This window comes from Xyrauchen texanus, chromosome 38 (genome assembly GCF_025860055.1).
Source record: "Xyrauchen texanus isolate HMW12.3.18 chromosome 38, RBS_HiC_50CHRs, whole genome shotgun sequence".
NCBI classification, from domain to species: domain Eukaryota; kingdom Metazoa; phylum Chordata; class Actinopteri; order Cypriniformes; family Catostomidae; genus Xyrauchen; species Xyrauchen texanus.
Window position 1 is genome coordinate 11,641,923 of NC_068313.1, and position 9,533 is coordinate 11,651,455.

Here is a 9,533-nt window from a genome sequence, read left to right on the forward strand (position 1 = left end):
ACAGAACATAAGATTGCAAGTGAAGTGTAAGTTTGGAGACACCTCAATTAACCCCCTCCCCCACTCTGCTTTCACTCAGAAGCACTTGATTTGCCCGCGGAAAAGTCTTGAAGGGGGATGGGCGCTCTCGCGCTGACCGTGAGATGCAGTGACGTCACTACACAGTAACGCGATGAGATTAATTATGTTTTGAAAGACATTTGATATGTGGCGTTTTTTCAACTAAACGAAAGGTAGAATGTCAGTTTTCATGAGAACATGAGATTATGCATTTTTAGCATTTAAATGTATTGTGTTTGCACTATAAAAATACATAGTTGGCAAAATCTGTATCAGAATAAGAAAAAAAGACGTTATCAGAATATTTGTCTAAACATTTAATTTCAGAAAAGCTTCCTACAAGACTAAACATACTATTTATATCGTATATGGCAGAAATCGTTAGTATGAATGTGTGTCATTGCGAGTTTAACACGTGACAAACCTCGTTTTCCCGGGAATTCAGACACGTGACAATGACGTCTAATGGAGCGAAGACAGTTTTTCCCGCGAACGACAACACTGAACACGCTCATTAAGGAAGAAAAGGTAAGATGTCTTTTCATAAAAATATACAATAAGAGATTCTTGACTAATAAATCGATGTTTAGCGTTGTATTCACTTGTGTTCTTCATGTCAATTGTTAGTTGAACCTGTTTAATTATGAAGTTGACGATTAAACAATTAAGCCAATTAAGTTTGTGCTTTCCCACTAGTCACATTTGTGTATTGATGGATATAATTCAGTGTAAATCTTAGAAATGCATTAATAGCAGTACCTAAGGTACCAAATTTGCTATTTGTATTTTAACATATTTTGCTTTGAGGACATTATCTTTCTGTGGTGAAGTAGAAATGAAATAGTTTGGTGTATATCATTATTTATATCTTACCTCTTACTGTAATACTCCACAAACATGGAAGCAAAGTGTGATCACAGTTGTGACCAGTGGGATTAAACCCCAATGTAAATCAACATTCTGTCATTATTTAATTTGGAGTCTCTCTCTCTCTCTCTCTCTCTCTCTCTCTCTCTCTCTCTCTCTTTTGATTGAACAATTCTTTCTAAGATATTTTTTACATTGTAATTATGCTTGTTTATTCCATTAATTTTATATAATCGTTTTTTCCCTCATGAAAATTGCCCTATGTGTGGAATTCAGCATGCTGGCTATCCGTAAAAGACGTAGAAGACCTCAGCAGGATGCTGAAGATAACATCATATTTGAAACTGAAAAGCCTGGTCTTCAAGAGCAGTACATCAGCAAATATAAAGGCAAGACAATTCAAATATAAGTACTTTGGATTACTTTTGTATTGCAGCTGAACTGTTGAATTAGTAAAATGTTAGTACATTTCAGATATTTCCATTTTTACTTATTAAATGAGATTGCAGACACCCTGTAACAGTAATCAAAATAATGTTTTTTTCTGCTTTAGGCCGTGGCGTTTTCACCACTGAATCTTTCTGCAGAGGAGACTTTGTTCTTGAATACAGAGGTGAACTTCTGAGTTCAAAGGAGAGTCTTGAACGAACTAAAAACTACACTGAAACTGAGAGCACATTCTTGTTTGATTTTCAGTGGCATGGAAAATATTGGTGGTAAGTACATCAAGAACTGTTGACTTGATGTAGCAGGGAAGCTCAAAGAGATCTTTTTCTTCAAGAGAGTAAAAGGGCCAATTTTACCAATAATGATCATTCTCTCATCATTTACTCATTCTTATTCTATCTGACTCCCAATTTAAGTCATCATTCCCTATAAATCTTTATTAATGAATAACTCCTTTCACATTTGAAATGTAGAGTGCTCTGCACATGTGTCAAGTGCAAACAACCGTAAACCAGCTTCTCTCATGAACTACAGCGGAGGATTTATAGAGAATAATGACATATTTGGGTTGAATTCTCACCCAAAGCTAATTTTATCACTTCAGAAGACATGGACTAAACACTTGAGAGGTACAGGTGCATCTAAAAAATGTGAATATCATGGAAAAGTTAAAAATTGGAACTTTCATATATTCTAGATTCCTTACACATGAAATTTTTTTTTTTGGTTTTAATGTTGATAATTACAGCTTACAGCTCATGGAAATAAAAAATCCAGTATCTCAAAATATTAGAATAAAGAATTTATAATACAGAAATGTCAACCTTCTGAAAAGTATTTTAATTTATGCACTCAATACTTGGTCAGGGCTCTTTTTGCACAAATTATTGCATCAATGTGGCGTGGCATGGAGGCAATCTGTCTGTGGCACTGCCGAGGTGTTCTGGAAGCACAGGATGCTTTGATAGCGGCCATCAGCTTGTCTGTATTGTTGGGCACAGTAATACCATTGTTAGAAAACCAGTTACTTGTAGTTCTGGCTCTGTGGGCAGGTGCCAAGTCCTGCTGGAAAAGGAAATCAGCATCTCCAAAAACCTTGTCAGCAGATGGAAGCATGAATTGCTCTAAAATATCCTGGTAGACGGCTGAATTGACTCTCGACTTGAGAGAAAACAGTGGACCAACACCAGCAGATGACATGGCACCCCATATCATCACTGACTGTGGAAACTTCACACTGGCCTCTCCACTGAGCAACGGTCCAGTTCTTCTCCTTTAACCCAGGTAAGACGGTTCTGGCGTTGTCTCTGGTCTTGGAATGGAACAGCACTCATTCAGCAATGACCTTCTGTGGCTTACCCTCCTAGTGGAGGATGTCAATGAGTGTCGTCTGGACAACTGTCAAGTCACCAGTCTTCCCCATGATTGTGGTTGTGTGTACTGAACCAGACGGAGATTAAAGGCTCGGGAAACCTTTGCAGGTGTTTTGAGTTAATTAGCTGATTAAAACTCTTCTCAGGTTGATATTTCTGTATTATAAATTCTGTATTCTAATATATTGAGATACTGGATTTTTTATTTCTATGAGCTGTAAGCAGTAATCATCAAGATTGCAACAATAATTTTTTATGTGAAATGAATCTAGAATATAGAAAGTTCCACTTTTTGAATGAATTTTCCACAATATTAAATTTTTTGAGCAGCTGTATGTTTTCCCTTTATAACCTTTTTGAGCTTGAAAGCTTTGGACTCCATTGGCTTACATTGTAAGGACCAAAACACGTCAAAAATGATTACCACAGGAGACAGAAAGTCATATGAGGGCGAGTAAATGATGAGAGAATTATAGTGAACTGTGCCTTTAATATAAAACAGACTGTAGATGTGAAAAACACTTCTGTATATGTCTTGCATACATTTAATGGTAAGTGTGTGTGTTTATATAGTATGGATGCATCCAAGGAAGACAAGTCCCTGGGAAGACTTGTCAACGATGAGCACAAAAATCCAACTTGCAAAATGAGAACTGTTGAAGTGAAGAAAAAGCCTCATCTTTGTCTATTTGCTGTACGAGACATTTTACCAGGTGAAGAAATCACTTACAACTATGGCGACTCGGACTGGCCGTGGAGAGCCAAGGTACCATAAAGAAAATGCTAGAATTCATAAGCAGCAATATATGATGCCTTTTTCCTGTCATTAATTGCTAATGTGTTTTGCGGTCTCATATTTCTCCAGTCTTTAAATGAACCGTCAACAGAATCCAGTGATGTAAAATCAGTCAGCAGTTTGGGCCCACAGAAATCGGTAAGTACAGTTAATTCTGCTTCACTCCTTGTAATGACAAAATGGGTAATTTTGAAGCTTAGAGGCCGGATTTTACAATGCATTAAAACAATATAACTAACTCTTAAAGGAGTAGTTTACCCTAAAATAACAATTCTTTCATTATATTCATGCCATCACAGATGAATATGACTTTCTTTCTTCAGCAGAACACAAATAAAGATTTTTAGAAGAATATCTCAGCTCTGTAGGTCCGTACAATGCAAGTCAACAGGTACCAAATTTTGATAGTCCCAATGTAATCGACACAACTGCAGTCCGGCCATTAATGTCTTCCCAAGCTAAATTAATGATGTTTATAAGAAAATAACAGAATTAAAAAGTTATGATAATCTTCACTTCTGGTCACATTCTTCCCTTCCACGACGCTTAATGTAAGTGTTAACAAGTCAAGTGAGAAGTGATACCAAATTTCTTTGACTTGTCCTCACTTTTCCCTCAACTATACCAGAGCAGTGCTTACCAAAAATAAAACAACTTCGTTAAATTAACAAAACATACATCTTACCTTTTGGCTCACCTCAGTGATGCTTAAATGTCTTTAGGTGCCACAGTTTTTAACATTGACAATGTATATTTTACTCTTGGCTTAAGCTAAATACCTCTTTTATATCTACAGCAGCGGTTTCAATCAAGAATGTCAAAGTTGCGACAACATCATGAAGATTGTTATAATCGCTTTAAAAGAGCAGAGACTGAGAGGAATGAGAGTGAAAAGAAACATCTCAAGCTATTGCATGATCAGGTCACTAAACAGCTGTCACAAAAGATTGCTCGGTGAGTAATATATATGAACACAGACGCATCACAAATAATTAACACCTCAATTTCTTTACAGGTGCTTTTTGGTACTTTTGAGCCTTTCATTTAGTCCATATGATATTACTTCTGATTATGTTTTCCAGCTGTCCCCGTCACCCACTGAAGTATGCACATCTGATACACCATCACATTCACCACTTAATGTGCCGCAATCCTCATCACCTTTGCCCTGTGCTGCATCCACCGCAGGGAATGGCTTATCACAGGAACCTGAGCCTGTCTCATTAAGGGAGGTGGGGTATACACATTTAGTAGACAATCTGTGGATGTCGCCATACCAGTTTAGCTTCTGGTACATGCACATTAATTTGTGTTTGTTTTATGCTTGGGTAATGCAGTTACTGCCTCCTAAAAATGAAATAGAACTCAATTTAAACAACTTTTAACATTTATGTACCCCCCCACCACCTGCAACCACACATACATTCCAGTGGTCAAACATAAAATAACAACAGACACGCATATAAACAAACAGTCCAAATAAAATACTTGATGACTTAAAAACATATACAATTAACCAACATACCCCACCTGCCCACATCCCTCAAATTTTTTTTTAAATGGTCAAAATTAACTATAAATTCACATAAATTTGCTGGGAATAAAATACCCAAATACTAAATGCCCTGTTTGGGCCACTGAAAGATGTCAGATGAAAAGCTGTTTACGGGCAGTATGCTGTCAGAGCCAAAGTTTCAGATTTAGACCAGTTAAATAGAATTTAGACCCCAGAGCCTTGCCTGTAGGTAAGGGCTTAATTACCTCGCCAAGCTCCTCCAAGTTTATCTCCAGAATCAATAAAAAATGTTTGCTCAGTCAACAGTTTAGGGAGATCTAATGGTTCCACAAAATTTCTAATATCTTCATCAGTAGACGAAAACATGGAACTATAAAGATCAAGATAGATTTCTTTAAAAGTATTATTAATATCAATGGTAAATATTTCACCAGCAGCAGATTTAATTGAGGGAATGGTAGAAAAAGACTCTTTCCTTTATATATCTAGCCAAAAGCTTCCCTGCTTTGTCCCCCGACTCAAAGTATGACAAAATAGTATTATATCTGTATTTCAATCGGGTCAATTCTCTGAGGCCATCAGACGACATTTGGCGCTTCAGCTCTGCCTCGGCACTTTTAATATTCCCTCCAACTCCACGAGTTCTCATGCTTTGGATTTTTTGATGAATGAGGCATACTGTATGATCCGACCCCTAAGAAATGCCTTAAGTGTCTACAAGCCACGCCCACAGAAGATAATGAGGACCAGTTGGACTCCATATAAACAATGATTTCGGACTTTAAAATTAGTTGGAACTCAGAATTTTGCAAAAGGGAAACATTAAAACACCAACTATATTCTTTTTTTTTTTTCTCTCTGTATGTGGCAACACCTTTAAACTCACCAGAGTGTGATCAGAGACTAAGATGTATAGTCCCTACCATATGGATTCAAATGTATAGACCCTACCATATGGGTTCAAAAGTCTCCAAATATCTGTAAGACCAAGATTTGTACACATCCTCTGAAGCGTAGATGTTGCTCTAGGGGACTTACACACTTTTCCTTTACTATGATCAAGGACTGAATCCATCAATAGATTAAAGTCTCCTCCCAACATTATATTGTTATAATGCACATTGTTATGTGCAGAAATATTAGCCAAAATCAACCTTTGCCCCTGAATTTCAAAAAAAAAAATAATGACTCTAATTTAACTTTAATCCGTTGGAGACATTTGAATTGTAGATGTTTACTTATCAATGTAATGACTCCCCTGCTCTTACTCGAGCCAGCACTAAAGAAAACATGTCCATCCCATATCTTCCCAAAATGTTCAGCTTCCTGCAGAAAACTTGTGTTTCTTTAAGAAACACTATATCCTATTTCTTACGTTTTTAAGAAAATAAATAACCTTCCTTCTTTTTATGGGGTGTCCCAACCATTCACATTCCATGTGGAGAGTGACAATCCACTCATATTAGTATTTGACATTAACATAGTAGAGAAATTAGATAAAAATGTAATTATAAAGACCACATTCCACATTGGTGCAACAATCAACCCCGAACTTTCCCCAGCAAAAAAAAGAAAAACATGTGCATTAACCCTGCGCACAACATCACCAATTGGTGTCCATCCCTCTAAACTCAAACAGTCCATGTACGCCTACGATAGTCCCTGCGACAAACTTGCCATCAGATTGCTCAAGTCCGGTGCTTCCACACAATTTTTTTAAACAGAATTACACATCAGAAGATCATCTATAAAACAAACTCCAGCCCATAAGCGGAATAAACACACAAAAAAAGTGTAGATTCATCCACTTAATTGTCTTGAAGGTCTGGGCCTGCACAAAACAAGCTCCAGCCGCTAGCGGAACCTGCACAAAGCATCTATTCAGTTCTTTGTGCAGTCAAACTCACTCCAATGTCCTGTAAGAAATATTCCACAAAACAAACTCCAGCCAACTTGAGGCATAAGCACCTAAAACAAGCAGATTCATCCACATGGCTTACTCCAATGTCTTTATGTAGGACAATGCTTGCTGTGACATGTAAATAGTATGCAGACATCCTTAGTATCTGTTCTCAATTTGGCCAGGAATATCAGTGCAAAAGTGATCATCCGTTGATGTCATCCGCTGATTCTATTTAGAGAACATGTCGACAATCAACAGAGCAATGAAAATTGACACAGCCTGTCTCTAAAATCCGAAATGATTTTAATTGTTTAATTTTCGATTAGCACGTTTTTAAAATCATGGTAAATGGGATACTGTTTAAAATATTTGGAAACTACCCAGCTCTATTCATCGATATACAATTAAATCATCCTATAAACCAGCCCTAGTGAGAACATGAGAAAACGGCACATTTTTATATAAAAATACATTCCTCTTGCGAATGATCAAATTCAATGCTGTCCCGCATTTTGTGTGTTCATCTTTCTGCATGTTTGTCTGTCAGTGCAACCAGGTGAAGCATTAGATATTTACATACAATGATATTAACAATATAAAAAAATCTCCACCAGTTGACACTTTATTTCTATATAAATATATACAGTATATCGTGGAGATGAAACGGCCACCCAGTCTTAATATCTCTATTAAGATAAGTCACTATTATTACATAAATGTCCAACCATAATTATTTGATAAAAATTTTTGTGCACTCAAATTCCAATCACATATTACTCTCCAAAGAAGGGCATTTTAGATTATTAGAGAAATTATGTGAGAGGTACGTGACATGCTATGCAGCATTTTTAATGCTTGTATGATAACCTGAAAGAGTGTCTTGCTTGTCATTACACTTAAGTAACCACAGTACAATGCTAATTAGATTTACAGAAACCACATAATGCCCATAGACTACTAACACCTTATCTTATTTAAAAGTTCACTCCCCTTATTTGAGCACTGAAACTTACTGAAATTGTACATCCTTATTTTCATCATGTGTTGTTCTCTTTTCAGTACTCATGGAAAGCCCTCAGTGATTCAGATGTTACAGACTACAGCGATGTTGACTATGTACCCAAGAGCAGCTCAGACGAATCAGATGATAGTGCTTCTGGATATAGCATGGTTGAAAGTAGCTTAGATGAAGCTAATGAAAAGACTTCTGGAAAAGGTATGGTCAAAAGTTCTCTGAAAAATCCAACTTCACCTTTTTCACAAAGCTATAAAGATACAAGCAGTTCATCAGACACAGGCGTGACAACACCATCACCAAATGCTAAAGTGCAATGCAAAACCAAAGAGACAGACCCCTCTTCTGAAGATAGGTCTTTTATTCAATCAATGCCATCACCTGTGCAGGATCGCAAGTCATATAAGAAGCAGTATTGTCTTTATTGCTCTAAGCCTTTTTCAAAAATGGCAAGACACCTTGAATCTGTCCATCGCAATGAAGTGGACGTTGCAAAGGCAGTTGCGTTTCCAAAACATTCTAAAGAGAGGCGAATCCAGTTAAACCTCCTTAGAAAAGGGGCAACTTTGCCCACAACACAGATGTGGCAAGAAATGGACATGGAGAGATGGTTGCCTGCTACCGTCCAAAAGAGAGCAAAAAAGCCAAGGATTTCATTCACTGTGTTTACTGCCAAGGGCTTTACAACAAGCGTAGCCTTTGGAAACATTTAAAGAACTGTCCTCTGAAACCTAAAGATGATGAATCCAAGGGCAGGAAAAGAGTCCGATCACTCTGCGCTCTGAAAACTCCAGTTGGTTTAGAAGTGAGCAAAGGTTTAAAGAATATACTTTCCATTATGAACTATGATGAAGTTTCCCGTGTTGTTCACTCTGACTGCTGCATCATGCAACTGGGGGAGCACATGTTTAATAGGATGGGATCTGATGTTAATAAACATGACTACATCAGACAGAAGATGAGAGAAGTTGGCAGACTTCTTCTTGAAGCAAGGAAGATTACTCGGCTAAGATCTATGGTGGACTTCATCATTCCAGCAAATTTCAAACAAGTCATTTCAGCTGTTAAAGTTGTATCTGGCTATGATGAAGAGAAAAACTGCTACCGCATTCCCTCTCTAGCTCTCAAACTTGGTCATTCTTTAAACAAGATCTGTAGTATTGTTGAGAGCAATGCCATGATGTACGGAGACCATCAACGTGCTGAGTGTGCTCGAGACTTCAGAAAAATACACCAGGCAAGATGGAACGAATACATTTCTGCTGGTGCTTTAACTACTTTAAAAGAAGCCAAGTGGAACACGCCTCAGATCATTCCTTTCACTCAAGATGTCAAAGTTCTGCATGCACATCTGGAAAAGAAACACAAACAGTTCCTAAGCAAGCTCAGAAACTGCCCATCGGCAAAAAGCTATTCAGCTCTTGCTAAGGTCACATTGACGCAAGTCATCCTGTTCAACAGAAGAAGAGAAGGTGAGGTATCACGAATGCTTTTGGCAGCTTTTAAAAGCAGGGATTCTTCTGAGCTACATGAAGACCTAGCGATCTGTCTTTCGG

General features: G+C 37.4%; 1 protein-coding gene across 1 annotated transcript; it reads left to right on the forward strand.

The window, feature by feature from the left end:
- Positions 1–445: 445 nt before the first annotated feature.
- Positions 446–4,501, forward strand: LOC127631447 (N-lysine methyltransferase KMT5A-A-like). The gene is made up of 5 exons (XM_052109557.1): positions 446–1,316; positions 1,481–1,643; positions 3,321–3,513; positions 3,613–3,681; positions 4,340–4,501. The coding sequence occupies exons 1-5, from the start codon at positions 1,175–1,177 to the stop codon at positions 4,499–4,501; spliced, it is 729 nt and encodes a 242-aa protein (XP_051965517.1). The 5' UTR covers positions 446–1,174.
- Positions 4,502–9,533: the final 5,032 nt, after the last annotated feature.

Excerpts from the sequence above, each read along its gene's own strand:
- LOC127631447 (XM_052109557.1), top strand. The coding sequence starts at position 1,175 with ATGAAAATTGCCCTATGTGTGGAATTCAGCATGCTGGCTATCCGTAAA. Across the intron at positions 1,317-1,480 it reads GTACATCAGCAAATATAAAG|GCCGTGGCGTTTTCACCACT; the intron begins GCAAGACAATTC and ends TTTCTGCTTTAG. Across the intron at positions 1,644-3,320 it reads TGGCATGGAAAATATTGGTG|TATGGATGCATCCAAGGAAG; the intron begins GTAAGTACATCA and ends GTGTTTATATAG.